Below are 22914 nucleotides of genomic sequence, written 5' to 3'. Positions count from 1 at the left end.
AAAGAGAGGGTTGTTGTTGTTTTGCACATTTCACATCCCACCTTCCCACTGCAGCCCCAGCACCAAATGCTACAATGTTAAAGATGGTTCCCAACACAACATCGAAGGCGTCAGAAAAACAATAACCAAAAATACGAATGTCATTCATCATAAAACACCCTTATAATACAGAAAATCAACCAGCAGCAGGTGACAATGAGCTGCATATTGCGTGGCTCATTACAGTTCTCACCCCTCAACAAAGGCCTGGGCACAGAGCTATGTCTTCACCAAGCGACAAAAAGCAAGCAGTGCTGGTGTTGGACATACCTCTAAGGGGAGGGCATTCCAGAGACAGGGCGCTGTTGCAGAGAGGGTCATTTATTCTTATTACAGTGGTGCCTTGGGTTCTCGAACTTAATCCGTTCCAGGAGTCCGTTTGACTCCCAAAACCGTTCAAAAACCAAGGCGCAGCTTCCGATCAGCTGCAGGAGCTTCTTGCACTCAATCGGATGCCACGGAAGCTGCGTTGGACATTTGGCTTCCGAAAAATGTTTGCAAAGCGGAGCACTTACTTCTGGGTTTGCAGCTTTCAGGAGCTGATTTGTTCGGGAGCCAAGCCATTTGAGTACCAAGGAACCATTGTATACTGCATTGCAGGGTCTTACTGGGCTGATTGCTGCTTCAATGTGCTGGCTATTGTGATGTTATTTGTTGCTTTTAACTTAAATGTTTGAAATTACAGTATGTGCTTATATGTTGCAGTTGTATGTTGCTCAGTCTATATACACTTCCCACCTTGTGAGGAAATTTTTGTGAAAGGCGGAGTATAAATTTATTACAAAAAATAAACAAACAAACATTTACTCCTATAGAAAATAGTAGGACTTGCTCCAGAACAGACAGGCATAAGATTACAAAAGGGGTAGCTAACATTGTGTCCTCCACCTGACCACTGGTCATGCTGACTTGGGTTGATAAGAACTGTAGTCCAACAATATCTGGCAGGCACCATGTTGGTTACCCCAGATTATGCTGTAAAGAAAAACAAAGCCATTCCTATGATGTGTTGTTACACAACACTCTTTGGAAAAGAGCTTCTAAACAGCGAAGTGCTATATTTTGCCACAGTAATGCTCCAATTTTAGAAATGCACTGCTGCATAAAATTAATTAGAAGCATAATGAATGATTACAACATAAGTCAAATTGCCCAACTGGGATTGACACAGTGCTACTCAAATACAAAAAAGGTTGCAATTAACTTTTATTTTTTTTAAAAATGTCTTTTTATAAGAAGTACATATATTCGTGCACACAACTCTTCAGGTAGGATAAGATTAGTACATTAACAGCTTTCTGGACCTCCATTTTTTCCCTTAAAAAGGTAAATAACATAGGGGAAGAGTATGCTAATGAACTGAGAGGCCTTAAATTATTTACTTGTATTCAGGTACAAATAACATTCAACCAAAGCTTTGCATTTGTTTAAACTTAACAGCTAAACTACTCTTAGCTATTGGGAAAACTCTTCAGATATGTAAGTGACACAAAATATTAACATGGCTTTTTAATTATTAAAGTTGTTTGTACTAAATTAATCATGCTAAATTGGCTCTCCATCAATTTAAATCAGTGAAATTGTTTCAAGTGAAATTTCAGAGTGTTCTCCCCCGCCCCCCGGCAAAACAACCACCACCTCATTTCACTGCAATATGGTGAACCTGACTGCCAGCATAGAGAGAAAATATATGGAAGCATGGAATAGCAAGTCTGGAAGGGAGGGAGTGGGGTAAAAGAATCACAGATGGGGGAAAAAACAAAAAGAATGCATGGCACTGAGAAAGTGGATGGAGAAAAGTTTTTCTCCTCTCGTAATACTAGAACTCATGGATAGCTCAGTTGGGTACAGCATGGTGCTGGTAATGCCAAGGTGGCAGGTTCGATCCCCGTATGGGACAGCTGCATGTTTCTGCATTGCAGGGGGTTGGACTAGATGATCCTCAGGGTCCCTTCCAACTTGACAATTCTATGATTCTAACATCTAAACAAGCTGAATGTTGGAAGACTTAGGACAGATTAAAAAGCATTTCTTCATGCAGCGGATAGTCAAACTATGATACTTGTTCCTCCAGGAGGTAGTGATTGTCACCAACATGGATGGCTTTAAAAGAGGAATAGACAAATTCATGTAGCAGATCCACAGATGAATCTGCCACTCTAGCTAGTTTGTTGAGGCCCTTCCAAAGATCTGTGAACCCAGTAGAACCTCTATAGACCATGAGGTTCTACAGCACCACTAAGACCATGGAGAAAGGTAAAAGTTAACAATAACTGTCTTAATAGAGAAGACCTCAGTCTGCACTGTGCAGAAAAGCAAGCAGCAGCTGAATAAGCAGGGTGCAGTGGTGAAGAGAAGGAGCAGGTCCAGGGGACTCTTGCCAGTGGGCATTCTGCTGGGATGTGGACCTTAAGCAATGTCCAACCATGCAGATACCTGACGCCAGCCCTATAACTGATGGCAACACAGGCTGACCTGTTCACACAGCAGATGCACCTCTCCTCAGCAACCTGAACATACAAGCATACACCCCTTCCCCAAGCACAGCCAGTAAAGTGGAAACTAGAGAGGGACATGGGAGAGGCATACCTCCCATACACTAGCACATCACCTCTGGCCATTCTACTTAAAAAAGAAGGCTAGATGATGGCATTAGAAGTAGATAAAAGCTCCCTTTTCTGCAGGCCTTGCATTTTCAAGAAGCACTACAATCTATTTTTTTAACCCAATGAAATTGAAGCAGAGCATTTCCTTCACCATGACCATGTGTTTGCCTGCACCCAATTGTTATCTCCAGCAGTCCTGCAGGTCTGGCTGTGGGAAGCCCATCCCTATGCTCAACAAGATGAACGTCACAAGATCTAGAGTCACTTACCATAATGGTTCCCCTTTGTCTCTTTCACTCTCTATCCAACAGCCTTCCCAGGAACATCCACTTGGTGCCATCCTTATGGTTTTTTGACACTAGGTGAAGACCGCTCTGTTCACCTAGGCCTTTATATACACTGGCCTTCTCAGTTTTTAAATCTGCGTTTCTAACTTTGGGGTTCTGACAAGTTTATTTTTCCTTATATTCAGGTTCCTTTTATTTTTCATTTAATTTTTTATTACTTATTTATTGTAAGCCTCCCTGAGGGCTTTATATTATGGCTACAAATGTTGTTAATAAATAAAATTTGAAAAGTAGGCTGTGCTCCCAGACAGAGGCTAAGGAATAGCAGCAGCCCTGCTTCCTGGACAAAAGCTGAGCCAGAAATGAGCCTTCTCTCCAGAAGTAACAACTGTTATAGCCCTGACAACTGATCTGAAGAGGAATTATCTACTGCAAGCTCTTTACTAGCTCAACAATAACTGAGAACTATCAGTAGCTTTCTTATTTTTACTTATGAACAGATGACCTAAATAAGGGCCGGGGAAACTTGTGACATGCTGGTTGGAACCAATGTGAGCTGGGGGCCCAACGATATGGGGTTGGGGGTGTAAATTGCCCACTCATGAATTAAAGATTAATAGAACTGCCAATGCAATGACATCTTGGAAACTACAGACAACTCTTGACATTTCCACATTATAAAGATGTATATAAAATTATGTGACCTACTTAAGAGAACTCAAGAGCTTTAGGGCTTTTCCTGTACCACCAAAAAGGATTCATGCATTATTTTAAAAGTGGTTTAAAAAAGCAAGAATTGACAGAACAGGCATTAAGTATGCTTCATAATGGATTGAATACCTTAGTAGCAGCAAGAAAACAGTCTGCTGCTTTAACTGAGATTAAGCCTAAGAGTTTACATTTTCTGCTGGTACACAAATACATTCTCTCCCCGCCCGCCCGCCCCCCCCCCCCCGCCCACAGAACAAGTTTATGAAAACACTGCAGCTGGCAGCCAACTTACAGAAATGGGTGGTATTTCAGAAGAAGATGCAACACTACTATATTTCAAACACCATGTTAAACTAAGTATATTACCACTGTTTCTCTTTTGCAAAAAACAAAAACAGATTAGCTACCAACATAACTGGGAAACAAAGGATTCATAAACATTTTTCATTAACAGCTGTTACAGAAGAAATCGTGTTCATTCTCTACAGACACACATACACTGCCGCTTGTTCAAACTAAAACTCTAGGTAGTCAAAGAAAAACAATGTCATCTTCTGATTTGTGAAAGGTTTCTAATTGCAATTAGAAATGTAAAGCATATTGTTCAAGTTATTGGCCACAAGCCAACTGCATGAATATGCAGTAGTGGGCTGCTACATGTGTATAACCTTGATCAGAGGATTTTTAACAATGCTCATCCATCTATTTGGGAGAAGGCAGCTTCCTGGAAGCTGAATCCAGCCCATGCTATCCAGTCTCAGATTATAAACTGTCAGTTATCTCAGTGGATGGTACATGTGCATGTAGAAATTGAACTTAGATGTGTGATCCCAAACTCTCACCACATGGCCCTACTAGATATACGAGTACCCAAATTTTACAGAAGTACTAATATTGATATATGTGGCCCCCAGATGATATTGTTTAGAGCATACTAGGGATTTTTAAAAAGTTTAACTTTGAATTATTCCTTTCCTCCACACCTGAAGATATAGACTAGAAATAGGGTTAGATCTGAGCTTCTGTTCATTAAGGAAGAAAAATGCAAGATCTGTTTTCAAAACTGACAAAAGCCTTTTTTGCTAGCACAGATTTTAGTGACTAGTGAGAAAGAACAGTATTAAATAACAGCATTACCTTCATAAGTGTGATAGTTGAAGTAGGCAAAGTGATTCCTTCTCCCTGGGATTAGAAAACACATGCACAGGACCCAGGTGAAGGCAGCATCAGCAGAACAGATACCATGCAGAACATGCGGAGGAGGGCAGAGAAAAGAAAAGATAGGAAAGAGTGAAACTGTAAGCCAACAACACTTACTCAATTTAAAAGGATGAAGTGCTTTTAACGCTTTCAACTTTAAATACTGCACAGAATATAGAGACATTGGTGTTGTGGATGGATTAATACGATTGTTAAGTAGTTGGCAGCAAGCTGCTAGAAGAAAGCACAGAAAAATCACCAAGCAAAGTGGAAAGGCCATCATTAGCTGTACACAAACTAAAACCTTAATTCATAGAAGACTTCCATTTTAGTTTAGAAATATTGTGACTTCTATTCATTCACTGTCTATGGGTGGATGTACTGGGGTACCATCATACCTATTACAAACGCACAGAATATGATGCCAAGGTACGTCCACTCACAACTCTGCTTTCAAATATTAAGTAAAGCTGGAATTAAATGGCAGAGTAGCAGTCCACCAATATGCTGTCATGTGAAATATTTTCCCTATATCCAGACAATCTGTGTGCAAATACAATCATGTGCACTATCACATATGCTGGATGTGAAGTTGAAGTTTTATTTTGTTGCCAGTATATGAACTGGGCACCCCACATGATAACTGGTTGCTGTACAAAACCTCCACACGTATTATCCCCATATGAAAGATAGTGCAAATGAAGCAGCAGCCCTCAGTATCTTGCACATTCAAAACTGCATATTCCTTCTGGTAAGAAGAGTTCTTGTTGGAAACACTGTGACTGCCTCAACCCTCCTCTCCCATACCTTAATTTCAGACAAATGAAAGTGAATAATAGTGAAAGAACCACAAGAAAAAAATATCCTCTTTTAGGAAGAAATCTATATTCACTGTCAGGAGGCTGGAGCAAAACTTGTTTTCAAAGGATAAAAAACTGCTCCCTATGGTTCCCAAGCAGAGGCAAACTATATGAAAATCAGAATACACTTGACACATACTCTTAAAGGATTAGAACAGTGTTACTACTTTTGTTGTATTTACCGTATTCTACTTGTGACACAAAAGCCACATAACAAATAACTCCAAGTATAAAGATCACATTTCATATTATCATAAAATTCAAGCTACAATCTAGAACTCCAAACCATATGTGTTTACAATGACAGAGGCTGGTTTCAATATTTTCTGATTACATCCTTCAGCATAACCTGAATCCAGTTCTACAACAGAACATTTGCATACATGGCTGATAGGTGGTGAGACTCCAAAAGTCTACTAGTCACAATTACTACGCTGGAAAACCACTGACACATCACTGCAGACATTTCTGTGTGCTTTGTTTTCCACACTGTAAACCCAGAATATATTTTCCACCTGCAGTTTATATATAGTGGCATGCTTATTTATATGCCACCCTTAATAATAACATTTTCAGGTTGGCTTACAAATAAATCACATGATAAAACAGCAAAAAGCAGCAGGTAAAAGCAGCACAAAACAGTACAGATAAGACTGAGAATTGAAAAGGAAATAAAAAATTTTGCCGGTGCTGAAAAATTATCAGAATAGGAACCAGGCAAGTCTCCCTAGGGAGAGCATTCCACATGCAGGGTGACACCAGTGAATAGCGCTCACCCACCCACCCACCTCCCCTCCCCTCCCCTTAAGAGGGGCATCAGAAGATGATCTCAAGAATATAGGCCAAGCTACAATCGGAGAAGGTAATCCTTTACCTAAGTATCCAGGCCCCAAGATATTTAGGGGTTTAGAAATAGGCCCCAGGAAACAAACCAGGAGCCAGTTCAGTTGTTTACGTAGCACTGGCACGATGCATTTCCATTTTGTGACAGCAATTAGCAACCAAGTTTCAGAACACAACTTGGCATTTCATTTTTTTAAAAAAAAACTTTCTTTTTGTGCTTCCCTGCTACACCAAATTTTGTGTTATTTTAAAAGAACAGAAATCAAGCATACGGTAAAACGAATATACTAAACAGTTTATGTGCTCTGTATTTGTCAGCATATTCAAGGAAAGTTATTAGAATAAAGTCTTGATTTAGGAATATAATTTTAGTGAAATCTCAGTTAACAAGCTAGGGGCAGCATACATAGAACCATTTTAACTTAACATGCATCATGTGACATAGGGAAGCCTAAGAATTTGTGACCACCTAAGGTTTACCCAAGGGACGTGGGTGGCACTGTGGTCTAAACCACTGAGCCTAGGGCTTGCTGATCAGAAGGTCGGCGGTTCGAATCCCCACAGCAGGGGTGAACTCCCGTTGTTCGGCCCCAGCTCCTGCCAACCTAGCAGTTCAAAAGCACACAGTGCAAGTAGATAAATAGGTACCGCTCCGGCAGGAAGGTAAACGGCTATCTGTGCGCTGCTCTGGTTCGCCAGAAGCGGCTTAGTCATGCTGGTCACATGACCCAGAAGCTGTCTCCAGACAAACGCCGGCTCCCTCAGCCAGTAAAGCGAGATGAGCGCCGCAACCCCAGAGTCGTCCGCGACTGGACTTAAAGGTCAGGGGTCCCTTTACCTTTTTTAAGGTTTACCCAATGAGACTTATGCCTGAACAAGGATGTGAACCCAGGTCTAACAACAACACTATTCATGATGCAACACTGGCTCTCAGGCAACAATAAGCCGTAAGCTGTACACTAGTGCATCACAAGAGAACAACTACTGTGTTGTGTCACCAGGAAATAATTAAATTACAGGAATTAATTAAATTCACCCACAGAAAAGTCTGTCAACACTATGCCTGCAGGATTCATTGTTTTGGCTTTACCTCCACCACAGCAAGTCATTCTGCCACATCTCTGCATTTGGTGCAACTGGATCAATCACTCCTGATGCACAGATCTATATGCCTTTAGAAGTAGCTGCCCATTAACACTGTGAATGAATCACTGAATTCCCTCCTTCTTACAAGGCTTGTTCTAATCAGCAATTATTACTATTACAATTATTACTAAAATAAGGGGTGAGCTCCTCTGAGGACAAATAGTTTTCTTACACATTGCAAAAGTAAACCTTTGCAAATGTAAGAGTGGATTTGTGCCCCCAATCTGAAAATCCTTAAGTCAAATAGTATCAGCTTTGTAAGTCATATACTCTTCTGCGCTCTGCACTTATCTGTTGCCAAGTCTATATTAGCAAGGTCATATAAGTTTATACCGTGATCATAAGGAACCCCATGCTTCTTGTGGCTTTTGGACTTGTGGGGGTGCAAAGGTGAGAGAACTCCCAGAAGTGCAAGCTGGATTTAGAAGAGGCAGAGGAACCAGAGACCAAATTGCAAACATGCGCTGGATTATGGAGAAAGCTAGAGAGTTCCAGAAAGACATCTACTTCTGCTTCATTGACTATGCAAAAGCCTTTGACTGTGTCGACCACAGCAAACTATGGCAAGTTCTTAAAGAAATGGGAGTGCCTGGTCACCTCATCTGTCTCCTGAGAAATCTCTATGTGGGACAAGAAGCTACAGTTAGAACTGGATATGGAACAACTGATTGGTTCAAAATTGGGAAAGGCGTACGACAAGGCTGTATTTTGTCTCCCTGCTTATTTAATTTATACGCAGAATACATCATGCGAAAGGCTGGGCTGGATGAATCCCAAGCTGGAATTAAGATTGCCGGAAGAAATATCAACAACCTCAGATATGCAGATGACACAACCTTGATGGCAGAAAGTGAGGAGGAATTAAAGAACCTTTTAATGAGGGTGAAAGAGGAGAGTGCAAAATATGGTCTGAAGCTCAACATCAAAAAAACGAAGATCATGGCCACTGGTCCCATCACCTCCTGGCAAATAGAAGGGGAAGAAATGGAGGCAGCGAGAGATTTTACTTTCTTGGGCTCCATGATCACTGCAGATGGTGACAGCAGCCACGAAATTAAAAGACGCCTGCTTCTTGGGAGAAGGGCAATGACAGGCCTAGACAGCATCTTGAGAAGTAGAGACGTCACCTTGCCAACAAAGGTCCGTATAGTTAAAGCCATGGTTTTCCCAGTAGTGATGTATGGAAGTGAGAGCTGGACCATAAAGAAGGCTGATCGCCGAAGAATTGATGCTTTTGAATTATGGCGCTGGAGAAGACTCTTGAGAGTCCCATGGACTGCAAGAAGATCAAATGCATCCATTCTTAATGAAATCAGCCCTGAGTGCTCACTGGAAGGACAGATCGTGAAGCTGAGGCTCCAGTACTTTGGCCACCTCATGAGAAGAGAAGACTCCCTGGAGAAGACACTGATGCTGGGAAAGATGGAGGGCACAAGGAGAAGGGGGCGACAGAGGATGAGATGGTTGGATAGTGTTTTCGAGGTTACCAGCATGAGTTTGACTAAACTGCGGGAGGTAGTGGAGGACAGAGGTGCCTGGCGTGCTCTGGTCCATGGGGTCACGAAGAGTCGGACACGACTAAACGACTAAACAACAACAACAACAAAAGGTGAGAGTGCAAGGGTGGAGGAGCTTGGCTTTGGCTGTTCATAGTCCTAAAAAACCTGGGGAAAACTTGCAGCAATCCTTAATATGAAGCATTTGCCTATAAATGCTGTTAAAAGCCATTTTTTCCAAATACTGGTTAGAGAAGATTTGCTTTCACAGACTGATATTAGCGTCTGTGAGAACAGTGTGAGCATCTGGTAGAAATAAGATAGAGAAATAAGGACAGTAGCTTATAGAAAGGGCTGTAATATATAGGAAGCACTGTAGCATCAGTGGTTGAGCACCTGCTTTGCATGCAGAGGGTCCCAGGTTCAATTCCTGGCATTTCCAGGTAGGACTGGGGGGAAATTCCTGATCCAAAACCTTGCTGAGCTGTTGCCAGTCAATGGAGACATTTCTGAGCTATACTGACCATTGGACTGACTAAGTACAGTGGTACCTTGGTTTACAAACTTAATCCATTCTGGTAGTCCGTTCTTAAACTGAAACTGTTCTTAAACCAAGGTGCGCTGCCGGTGCCCTTCCACCGTTCAGATTCTGTTCTTAGACGGAGGTAAAGTTCTCAAACTGGAACACTACTTTCAGTTTTGCAGAGTTCGTAAACCGAATCATTTGTAAACAAGACTGTTCTTAAACTGAGGTACCACTGTATAAGCAGCTTCCTATGCTCCCATTACTAAAAACAACAGTTTAGATACAAATATGGCCAAATTTATGTAAAAGGTGCACTCCACTCTGGGAAGGACTATTCTGTTTAACTTACTCATCTTATTTTTGCCCTGCCCTTTATCATCTGGTCTCAGGGCAAATACATCATAAAAACTCATAAAAATACAAATGCTATATAATAAAATACCACATTAAGAAAAGCACAGCATCAATAACATATTAAGCAGGCAATAAAAACATGAGAGTCAAAATCTCAACCCCTCCCAGAAATATTATACCTCACTCTAAAGTGTTGTGTAAGAAATGTGAAACAAAAGCCAAAAGATGTTGTTACGGAAGCAGAAGCCTGAGATCCAACACAGAAGCTACTTATTACAGCACCCTGTGAATCCTTGTGCAAACTTTTTTTCCGTGGTGTAAATCTACCTTCATATACATTTATCTTTAGGTCCCTGTGTATACAATTTGAAACAAAACACTTCAAAAGTGAAAATCTATGAAGGTTTATTCTAATGAAATATTGAAATATAAGTCTGTTATTTTCTTTACTATTATGTGTGTTTTTGTTACCTCAGTGATTTCATGGATGCCTATATCAAACGAAGCCTCTTCTTGCTTCAAAAACTATCTGATGGAGCTGCCTTATTCAACTTATCCAAAATTACTCTTGACTAAAGATCCAGAAATCTTAAAACTTCGTTGAAAACTGCAATCAAAATAACCCATCCCTACCAATTCTATTCTATAAAGCACAATAAATGGAGGATAGTGAACTCTAAAGTATTAGAGTCCATCAGGGTTGACCTGAAAGCAAGTGATTCAAAAAATGGATGAACATTATTGTAAAAGAAATTCTTACCGGGACTTAGTTCAACCAGATAAGGTAGCTTCTCTGGAGGAAGGGAAGAGCCATAACCAGACCCGTCAACTCTTTCCTTCCCCTTTAATGGCTTTCCATCAAATTGTTTCTTCAACTTCTTTGGAACATAATCAGGTGGTCGCCTTTTCAACTGAAAGACCAGTATCCCTAAACACAAAACCACAAACAAAACATCTGAGGTCTGTCCTATCCTCAAGGTATAAATAAATTAAATTCATATTAAATTGTACATTATTAACTATACTGATTTGACTGTGCTCTCCTAAACAGTAATTATCAAATTGAAAATTAGGATTAAATATGAGGATTAAAGAACTATAATATTTTCTATTCAACATAATTTATTACTGTTCTCCAGAATCCAATGCTCTAGAGTACGTTAGATCATATTTTATATTCAAATGGATAGCCTTTTTCATTCTAAACCAACCACAATCAGTAAGCCAATAACATGTCTTTGCAGCCCAGGGGCAGGAGAGAGGATCACAGGGAAAAAAACCCTGCTTTCCTTTGCATCCTGCTGACTGAAGCCTCTCCATTCACTGAGCAACACTACTGGATACAAAGCCTTGGGTACAAAGAATGGATTGTTGGAGCAAAACAAACCATGAACTCCTGGTTCAAATGTAATGCTAAGCCAGAGATCATGGTTTGTTTCCTCCCAGGTGAGCAGAAAGGAGCAAAGTGGAAGCGATTAACTTCTGCAATGTAAGCCAAATTTTATGACTTTCCATCAGCCATTGTTTGGTGCTTCATGAATATACCTGGAGGAGCCTTGGGCTCATGACTCCTTTCTCCCCTCATGCATGATGACTGCCTGTCAACAAACAATTGTTTCAAATCCTGATTAACAAGATCATACAAACAATAGCCTGATCATTCAGACACTGAGGCAAACCATAACAGGATCAGACAACAGGGACTCATCCATGTCCAAGGGGAGAAACAAAGTGCACAAGTTTTAGGTTTAAGGCTAATAACCCACTCCTCCTCCTGGCTTGCTCACAGTGCCTTGCCAGTATGTGACCATTGGGTTTTATTACATATTATGAACAACTAAAATTACCTTTGTCACTTGGCCATTCCCTGAATATCTGAAGTGGGCACTCATCATCATCAAGAATAGATTCTTTAGCACCTTTATCATCAGAATGTTGAGCACCAGGAGGAAGCATGACCTACAGAAAAGATAAACTATGAGTTTGAACAGTGCAGTTACCCAAGGATAAACACTCAAAGGCCAAACCACCCTCTCCTTTCCTTTCTCCAAACATATGCAGTACATAATTCTGTTGGTACAAAGTATACCATGCCATATTATTTGGGAGGGGGGAATACAAATAAACAATTATTATTATTATTATTATTATTATTATTATTATTATTATTATTATTATATTACCTGTGCCCACTGCTCAACCAAAAGGTAGTAACAATGCATGCTTTCAAGTTTTATGACTCTGATATTACAAAGTAGGTAGTGAAATCATGGCTGGTAGGATAGTATCACAGTGGCCCTGTTCAGCCATAATGAGAAATCATGGTTTTTCTGTTGTGAGAACAAGACTGCAGAAACCTTGGGCTCCCATGATCCTTTGTACAACAGAAGATGGAAAGTTTTCATTTTTTAACCAATCACCATTCCCCATTGCATCTTAATTTGATCAACTGCAATCTGTTATAAATGTGACTAGTTAACAAACCAGGATTATGAAACCATAATCTGATGTTAACTAATCATAGTTTGCCAAATTCAGATGTAATGGGGAAGGGTCACTTATTCAAACGCAAAAGCTCTCAATGCCTTCCTCCCTATCACAAGAAAGAAGGACTGAATGCCCAGGCTTGCTGTGAGACATTCACAGAACAGACAACCATAGTTTCATGTTTACATTTAAACAAGACTAAACTCTGAAATACCTGCCAAGTTGTGTATCATGATCAAGAAGGTGTGGGGGAGACCGTGGCTGACAATTTAGGAATGACACAAATAACTTTATATTATGACCTGCTTCAATATGCCAGAAAAAGATGTACACAAATACAATAATATGCTTCCACAAATCTAAGATTTGGCTAGATATACGGTCTATGAATTCTACTACAAAATAATAAATCAAACTATAAATAAAAAGATTTTACTAACTAGCCCGGAAAGGAAATCAGCAGCCAAGTGACCACAATACAGAAGACCCTAACACCGGTCACCTCACTTCAGGTTACTCAGGATTACAGCGAAATTAGTTTTTACCTGTGCATCTTCTTTCTGCTACATGATAGGCACCCTATCTTCCTTCCACCTTCACTTAGTAAAGGCAACAATTCAGAATGCTGCTAGACAGCAAACTTTCCTCTTTCCTGCCATAGTCGATATCGATATCAAGGAAAACCCTAGCTCCAGTGCCTACAGGCCTAAATTCAGGCTTCTTATAGGAATGAAACACCCCTTGCAACTTTTAACAGAGAGAACTGTACTACTACAATTCAGGGCATCTACTTGATGGGAAAACCAGAAACTTTAGAGAAAATGGCACTGACAATGAAAAATAATTGGCTACATACACAAACCTTTAAAGAGATATCTGCCAATGATGTGCTGAAAAAAGTCAATCGATACCCAGGAATTTTTGTACTATGTTTTCAGAAGTCTGATAAATTATGTTCGTAGTATGTAAGGTACTTCAAGGATTCAATCTTAGAATTGTCTGAGATTGTAACAAGAGTTCCTCTTGACCACCCATTTTAACCATACTGCAATGAGTTAGGTAACAACAACTTTAATCAACCATCAAAATAAAGCCCACAGAGATGTCTATCCATGCCAGTCAACAGGACTATACCACTTTTGCTCATGGTACTACAGCTGAATGTTAGCATGTGCTAACAATAACAGCTGTCTGAGGCTGTGGTGGCATCTGATTGGAACTTTTGGCCTTTTAGTCAAAACCTTAGTTTGCTTTAAAAACAGATGGCAAATACTATTCAGCACTGTTAGCTTTCACTAATTTCTGCTACTTTCTTCAGGGCAAGACGCCAACCAAGTTAGCCAAGAACCCAACAGATAAAATCACTTGACAGGATAATAAAGTTATATGACGCTAAAACTAAGATTACAGCCCAACCATACCAACCCTAAGATCTGAAAAGCCTGAGGAACCAACTTATGTTGATACAGACAATAAATTATAAATAAGCTGAGTGGGGAATCTCCCCACCAGAACATCATCATTTTAAAAAACCCAAGCAGCAGGATTTTTTCAAGAACTGTTTTCTTTAATCAATTTACTCACACGAGCAATACAGTAGTCCTTGGGGTTTTCCTTTTCGAGACCATACTTCTCCAGTGCTTCAATAACTGCAAAGTCTGCTGTATCTGTGGTAGATAGCAGGATTGTCTTGTATGGTATATTTGGTTTCAAACTGTCTGCATAAATCCTTAATGTACCACCTGAAAAATACATAATTTGTAACTTAAATTAAAAAAATAATGAAATGTAAGTCACACAGCCTAAGCACTTGAACTGATTTTCAGTATCCACTAAAACAGCAAAAAGAAGGAACTTAGGTATTTGCGTATTTATACTTCAAAAGCCCCTGAAGTGTCCCCAGGAAGACTAATGGAAGCCAGCGCACATTCTGTAAGTTCTACCCATCCAATGAATATTATTGATTTACTCTAAATTACCACCTGAATCTGGTCTGCCATCAGAGCTCCGGAACTCTTGCATTCTCTTTTCTAGCTTTTGCTGTCTCCGTCGTTTCATTACCACCTCTGGATTAGATATTGTTCGTGTGAAACTGGTCTCAGGCATATCTTTGTAGACCTCTGCGGCAAGGCGAGAATTCTCACTGCCAAGAGTAATTTAAGGTAATAATGAAATAGCTTATTTATTTCAGCAATTTTTATATTGCCTAACACCATAGTCTAAGATAGGCTGTATCCTTATAACCTTACTGTACAATAAATATTATTCAGTTAAATCTAACATACTTAAAATGACTCCTGAAATAAAAAGGTCTTTACTAGGAGCTGCAAGTTCAACAAAAAGGGGAGGGTGGTTTCTCTAATCTCAGCTAGGAGGGAGTTCCACAGAGTTGGGCCCACAAGACTGAATGCACACATCTTGTGGATACAAGCCATGGGGGACCACGAACAGTGACCCCCCTTGAGACCTCAGTGACTGGTCAGGGATATAGGGAGTCAGGCACTCCTTAAGGTTTCCCAGATCCAATCTGTTAAAACATGTAAATTAAAACAGGAGCCTTGAATTTGACCTAGCAGCATATGGTCAGTTTGAACCAAAAGTCTAGCTACAGTTTGTTTGCACAAGCTGGTGCTTCCAGAACAGGCTTGCAACTTGCTCCACAGCAGGCATAGGCAAACTCCGGCCCTCCAGATGTTTGGGACTACAATTCCCATCATCCCTGACCACTGGTCCCATTAGCTAGGGATGATGGGAATTGTAGTCCCAAACATCTGGAGGGCTGGAGTTTGTCATTCCTACTCTGCAGAGTGCACTGCAATAATTGAGTCTTGAGGTGACCCATACATGAATCACTGTGGTCAGGCTTTTCCTGTCCCAAAACAGCTATAGTTGGTATACCAGCTGTAGCTGGTAAAAGGTACTCCTAGTTACTAAGGCTAACCAAGCCTCCAGTAACAAAGATGGATCCAGGAGCAACCCTAAACAATGAACCTGCTCTTGAAGCATACAAGTGCACATCACTTAAAAGGTAGAAAACAAGAAACATAAAACATACATAAAACACAACCTCCAACAATTCTATACCCTGTAGTAAACATCTACATGTTGGGGTAGAGCCAAACTTAAGTCTTCCATGAACAAAAGGGCTATTTCTATCCAGCAGAGGATTGATGACATGCTTACAGTGTTAGGTATCTGTCATCTACAGAAGAAAAAAGTCTCTGCTGATTACAATCAAGGAGATTTAATATTCCCAACCTCCTTCAGAAAGCTTGAGATGGATTTCCCATAGTGTCCCAAATTCAATTTTTGCCTGCGCATGTGCATGCACACAAATATACATATACTACCTAGAAAAAGGAACCTACATAGAATCATCTTTTCTTTGTTGCTGTAACTATAGGCTTTAAACAGAAAAGTAACACTAAACTGCATCTCCCCATTTGGGAGAAGTCATATTTGACCAGATGACATGCATACATTCAACGGGCAATTTACAGAACCAGATAAAGGAATTTTGTCAAAATGAAAAGAGACATTCCTGAGAATCTGAAAACTGTGTTATTCAGGCCCATTCATATGTAGTGAAACAAGCATGCTTATCCTGGTGTGGTGGTCTGGTCTGGATTGGGAGTCCACACCAGTTTCTACTGAAAATCACTTTCTCTTGACTGCTTTTGCTTTTACTGGTGTCTACAGTAAAAAGCACTGCCAGGATCAGGAACACATTCTGGATTGGGACCCTATGCCTGCATTCCCCCAAAATAGAAGTGACCAGGTTAAGCCTGATTGTTTACCTGTGCATGTCTAATACAATGTGTAGTTTGGCCGCATTTTTTAAAAAAAGCATTAATGGTCACATTAGCCTGCCAATCTGCATTTCCCTCACACACTAGCTCTGAAAGAGAATAGTTAACTCATTCTCTCTGATTATGTAAACTACCTTTGGATGCAATTTATAACCCTTAAGTTATGTGACAGTATTGAAGAACTTGTATACACCAACCCTGAAGGAAGTACAATACAAAAACTATTCATATATTTTAAGAGACTTGTCTCCCCAAGTTAAAGTATTCATCTATGTGCAGATTAGACATTGTACTATTTGATGCACTGATACTCACATATCATCCCCATGAAACAGCCCATCACCATCTAAAGCTTGCCGTGATGCTTCTTTATCCCGCCTCTTTTTTTCCTTCTTTTCTTTTTTTGATAAAGTCCGTTTGAAGTTCTGAATCACTCCTTCTTTCTCTTGTTTTTCAGGGCCATTGCTTTGAGCCTTCTGAAACAAACAGTGTTTAGTATTATGATCTACTGCAACTCCGACCACATTAATTTCCAAATAAAAACTTATTTTATCTTATTTGAAACATGATGCAGAGTCAGGCGACGTATTAGGATAGTCTGCCCTTGGAGGCAATGGATCCAATTGGTCTCCTGGCGGCCTGGGTGATCTTCTGGCTGATATGACTGGTGTTCCCATTGAAGCCCCAACTGAAGTGTGGAATATGCAAATAGCTCAGGCTGTTGATGTGTGTCCCTGAGCGCCCTATCTGCTTGATAGCACCAGTTTGGCTCCTTGGTGTACACCACAGCTTAAGGCAATAAAACAAGCTTCAATGCAAGAGGAGGGAATGCTGAATGCTCAGTATCAAGCCTACTGAGTGGCAGTGAAAGCAGCAAAGAGGGCATACTTAGCTGCCTCCATTGCAGCCTCAGTGTGCTGTCCACCAGAGCTTTTCCGCTTAGCATGGTTCTTTTACAGCCTGGCCCAAAGCAATAGGCAGAACTAATGGTGGCTCACTGTAATTTCTTTGCAAAGAATTTTAAGGGTAAAATCACTTGCATCAACCAGGACCTCTGGAATAATCTGAACAACTGGCCACCTCTGCAAGTGTCGGTTGAAAATTCATTGACTGTGAGCAATACTATGATATTTTAGCTTACTTTGTTGACCATGGAAGATACCCCAGAACCATTTCGCAATCAACTGCCTAGCCTCATCAGTCAAGTCTGTAGCTAGCAGAGTTGTGATCCCTGCTGGCTGCCCAGCAGTGACAATAAATCAGAGCAGACTGTCTGATGACACACACTAATAGGCTGTAGGATGTGAATATAACGGAGAAGGATTATCCAAAACTCTGTCATATGTACCCATAATACATTGCCAGATTTGTTGTTGCAAGCCCAAAGGCAATTTATGAAAACTCAAATGCATTTACAGTAGTGTCAAAAATATACAGTAATATTGCTTTCTTTTACCTTTGGAGGAAGTGCATCATTTTCATTCTTGAGTACAAATCTTCCTTCTCGATCATCTTTGTTCCAATTTAATTGTACAACTAAAGGTTTCTCGTCTATATCCAATCTTCTTTCTTCTTCAAAATATGAAATAAAGCATAACTAGTGGTTACTTACTATTTCAAGATCAACGATTGCAGTACATTGACTGTTAACATATTAGCCAAACAACAAGATTTAATTTATTGCACTTCTAAAGCAGAAGAGCATATCAGATCTTTCAAAGCAGTAGTAGCTGACATGGTACCCTCCAGATGTTGTATGTCAGCTCCCATCATTCCTACTCATTGGTCATGTGGGTTGGAGCTGATGGGAGCAGCAGTGCATAACATTTGGAGGATACCTGGTTAGCTGCCCTGTTTTAAAATCAGAGCAGAATATGAACCACTGGCAAACTGTGCCAACAGGCTACTCAGACGATACTAATATTTATTTATTTATTTCAAAGTTCCTTCCATAAGTGAAAGGGGGGGCTCCTCTATGGCTCCTACTTTTAATTTTTTTAAACAACAGTTATTAAAGCCATATCCTCACTACCATTTCAGATAAATATTGCTCACACAGCCAAAGCTAGAAACTGACAAGTTAGCCATTACTTCATTTTTAAAGTCATCCTTCTGCTAAGAAGTAGCCTCTCAAGATATAGTTACAAAAACATATTTAGGAAATATCCAATTTAAATTCAAGAACATGTGATATAACTTTTTACAATTCTGGATGTTCTGTTAAATTTTGTAAGACACTTTTGAACATCTCTATAAGAAATGGGGAATGCGGATTAAAATTTTATCATAAGAGATTCAGATAAATTTGTAAACCTGAAACAGCTTTTAAAATCAATAAAACAAAACAGCACTTTCCCTAGACCATGCTGACTCTCAATTCAGCTTCAGTTTACCAAGACATATCCAATCCACTACCAAATCAAAACACAAACTAGTTCATAGTCAATATTCACATTCCTAAACCAGTCAAGAATGAAAGAAAATGGAGTGTCATAAACACAGTGATGATACCAAACTCCAGATATCCAGACATCAACATCTAACAGATTATAAAAAAAATTAAAAACAGTACTAACAAGACAGAAGCCCAAAGCATTTTATGTCACGGTTACTTCTTAAAAGCTGAAACAGGAGACACTTAACAGTTCCAACCAGTCAAGAATAAGCAGAACCCACAGAAAAGCTGCCCTAGAAAACCTAATGAAGTTCCTATCAGCTGGTATACAATGTTAGCATCAAATCCTGACATGAAGCCTGAAGAAAAACTTCCGTTTTTCTTTTCTAGAAAATTTGTATAATTTCCAAAAGAGAAATACACAAATGAGTAAAATACTTTAAAATAATTATGAAAGGCAATGTCTGTACGCTATATGTACATGTACTGCTTGGTATATTACAGCCTGAAGAAAAAGAGGTAAATGGAAGAGAGCATTAAGGACTATTTCAGAGTTTGGCTTAACAATCATTCTACTGTTGTTTCTAAGACAATGATTGGTTATTCTGTTCAGATGTGCAATTCTGAGCTTTCTGTAGAAACCGTTTTCCTATATGATTATATTAAGATTACACATTGTTTCTCGCAAGCAGGGCCCTAGAGAGAAATCAGTAGCCAGTGCAAATGAAAGAAAGTAGTTGTGTATATTGCTTAATACCAACTCTCTTTAAAAGGTGAAGTACCACATTCTGAGCCAGCTGAAATTTACAATCCATGTTCAAAAGCATTCTATTAATTAATCAATCCTTGAGAATACAATAATTCATATTATCATTACTGTGTGGACTAACAGCTGGCATCAGTTAATTAAAAATCATTCTACACTACTGTAAACCCAGCACTGTGGACATGCTTCTTTAAAAAATAAATCTCAGAACGAGTCTCCAAGCCTTCAAAAACCAATGCAAGATCTTTCTCTTCATTAAGGCATTGGGAGACTTTTCTCTGAGGCCACATCTTGAGGTCTTACATTTTGAATCTGAATTTTCTTATATTGTAATTTGTGAGTGTGTGTCTTTGTTATGTTTTTATGTTGCAAGTTTTCAATATGTCATTTTAACTGACAATTTTGTTGTCTCTAATCAATGTAACTGCCAAGGGAAACTGCCAAGCAATGTAACTGCCAAGCAGTGATTCGAAATTACTTAATCTTCTAAGCCAAATTTTTCTCCCTCGCTCTCTGCAATTAATATAGATATAGTTTTAAGTTTTGAGTAGTCTCAAACTTAATACACTAACCTCCACTGACGTGCACTTCATAAAGTGAGTATTTAGGGGATGATAACATCCGCATATCCGGCCGAAATTTCTCCGCAAGTGTTTCTATCACATCCTGAGTTGTAGCAGTGCTAGACACACGGATACATTTTGTTGCAAAATTCCCAGCTGCTTTGTCTTGAAAATAAAATCTCATAACTCCATGGAATTCCAGATCCTGTAATGAAATAAAATAGAATCAATGACATTTTGTCAATTCACTTGCTTTCTTATGTAATAATTTATTTCTATACATTTATCAATGATTTTGCCTCTCCAATACACCAAATTATTCTTACATATTCAACACACTCCAAGAAAAAAAAGTGTATGAGTGGAGGAAATAGTCTCTTATGTTTACTTTCCCTACAACTGGAAATAGCAGGTACCTGCCTATAGCAAATAACTCTGCTTCATACCCATACACCTATATAAACTGGAGTGCTTTGATTTTAAAATATTCTGTATCAGAAACAGTTTAAACAAATAACTCCAAGTGAGCTGCATTTGAAACTTGTCTACTGCAATGTTTTAAATTTTAGCACTTTTCATGAAGAGCATGTTTACTGATCCTAAAACAACATTTATCATGGTATATGCATCACATTAAGATTCCACAACTGGATGATCTGTATCGTAATAGTTCCAAATTATGTCTTCTGCCATATATATCTACCTTTACCTTGAGATTTTCACCAGAGGCTCTTTTTTCAGGTTTCCCCACGTGACATGAGGTGGTGTCAACCAGAGAAAGGGCCTTCTTGGTGATGATTCCCCACTTATGGAATCCACCCCACCCCCCAAGGGAGACTCAACTGGAGTCCGTGCTATAAAATTTCACGAATGAAATCTGAATTATTTGAAAACAATACACAAGGTATATATTGACTTTATAGACTGGTGTTTAAACAGACTGGTGTATTAACTGCACCACTGCTTCAGGTTTTATTACAACAGGTTAATTGTATTGTGATCATCCTAAGCTTCGTAAACCATGAGTAAGTACAGAAAGGAGAAAAAACTTCAGGCAAATGCAGCAGGGTTATTTTTTATATTTTCAAAATTATGAATCCTAAAATATTTAGAATGTCCACCAAAAAAATCGTAGTTATGAAAATAGATCCCTGCATTATTCCACAATGCTAGAAACTTGTTACATGCTTTAGTACAATATCAGTCCATCTTAGTTCTCTCACACACTCGGACTGCTACTGGCAACATCCCTTCACTTCTAGTATATTTCAAGTGGTTATTTCTAGCTCATCTCTTAAAGGAGCATTACCCTCACAAAGCAGTCTATCTTCTGCAGACAGCCAAGGTACATGATCTGCAATAGCTGCATTCCTACATTAATGCACTATGCATTTATCAACTTGGGCTGATGTAACAACTGTGACCCTACATGGACAAATAAAGGCTTGTTGGAGTTCACCCAGTTCTTGTAACCTCTCAGTTCGATTACTATAATGTGTGGGTCTGCCTCTGAAAACAGTCCAGAATCTCTTCAGTTGGTCCAAACTAAGGTGGCCACATTATTTGAGCACGATCGATAAATACCATCCCATTACACCAGTGCTTCATCATCTGCACTGCTCCCACTCCACTTCTGGGCTCAATTCAAAGTGCTAGCTTTAACCTTTAGAGCCCTAAATTCAAGTTATCGAAGTGGTTGCGAAATTCTAGGGAATTATCTGATAAAGGGAATGTGAGATAGTTCATATACATGCACAACACAGGACTTTCATGGTTTCACAGGAATGTTTATTGTAACTAGGATAATGATATCCTACTTAAATCCACAAGCATCTTGTGAACATCCAAACACTAAGCAACAAGCAACATACTAAAAGCCATGACAGGAATCTCTTGGTCTTACTTGCTAGAGTACAATGGAAACCTCCACATTTTCTCCACAGTACAAAACTAATGCATAAGTGCTAACTCAGCAGCTCAGCAACAAGATATGCACTCACATATATGCCCCCTTCCACCGAGGAGTAGTGCCCTAGCCAGGGGAAGGAGCACGGAAGAAGGGAGGGGGCAGAAGTCCTCCTGAGACTTGTGAAACCTGGAGGGTCAAAGTGAGAACTAACTAACTAACTAACTAACTAACTAAATAAATAAATAAATAAATAAATAAATAAGGGAGCCACTCACAAATTGTATGTAAAAACAGACTGGTTAGCCTTGCAAAAATAATAATCAAGAAATGATCCCCACCTTCCTATCTACTCATGTGATTTGCTCACTCCATAACTTACCCCATTTGCTCACCACATACCCCACATACTTCCAGGAGTAAAAAGAGAAATCATCATTTACACCAGGGGGTCAGCAACCTTTTTCAGCCATAGGCCGGTCCATCGTCCCTCAAACCATTATTTTTTTTGGGGGGTGGGGTGGGAAATGAACAAATTCCTATGCCCCACAAATAATCCAGACATGCATTTTAAATAAAGGACACATTCTACTCATGTAAAAACATGCTGATTCCCGGACCGTCCGCAGGCCGGATTGAGAAGGTGACTGGGCCGCATCTGGCCCACGGGCCTTAGGTTGTCTACCCCTGATTTACACTGTGCTGTTTTACAGTGCAGTACTCACAGCAGTCCCTCCCACTAGTCCTCACCACCCCATCCAAGTTATGAATGCCAACATTTTTTCATGGGTCAGAGAGAAACAGTTGTGGCATGTGAGCAGCTCTTCAGAAACTAAGCAAGTACTTTCTCTTGATCTCTCTCCCTGCAATTCACTAAACCAAATTCAGATACGCAAATGCAGGAAGACTCATTGGCTCTC

The 22914-nt window shown here is 39.7% G+C and overlaps 1 protein-coding gene across 14 annotated transcripts in view; it reads right to left on the bottom strand.

The window, feature by feature from the left end:
• AFDN (afadin, adherens junction formation factor) overlaps positions 1–22914 on the bottom strand; it is a 91570-nt gene that overhangs the window by 52521 nt on the left and 16135 nt on the right. For 6 of the 14 annotated variants that reach the window (XM_083605966.1, XM_083605968.1, XM_083605962.1 and 3 more), the window contains exons 2-8: positions 20098–20293; positions 17821–17936; positions 16680–16840; positions 14538–14698; positions 14140–14297; positions 11916–12027; positions 10829–10996 (exon numbers count right to left, since the gene is read on the bottom strand). In XM_083605966.1, the coding sequence (XP_083462092.1) occupies positions 10829–10996; positions 11916–12027; positions 14140–14297; positions 14538–14698; positions 16680–16840; positions 17821–17936; positions 20098–20293 (1072 nt within the window). Of the gene's footprint in view, positions 1–4780; positions 4826–10828; positions 10997–11915; positions 12028–14139; positions 14298–14537; positions 14699–16679; positions 16841–17820; positions 17937–20097; positions 20294–22914 lie in introns of all 14 variants that reach the window. The other 8 variants (XM_083605959.1, XM_083605972.1, XM_083605965.1 and 5 more) reach the window with 3 other exon arrangements.

The sequence above is a fragment of the Podarcis filfolensis genome, assembly GCF_964270895.1.
Source record: "Podarcis filfolensis genome assembly, chromosome: 3".
NCBI lineage: Eukaryota > Metazoa > Chordata > Lepidosauria > Squamata > Lacertidae > Podarcis > Podarcis filfolensis.
The sequence above is the reverse complement of the archived record's forward strand: the minus strand, read 5'-3'. Positions and strand labels throughout refer to the sequence as shown.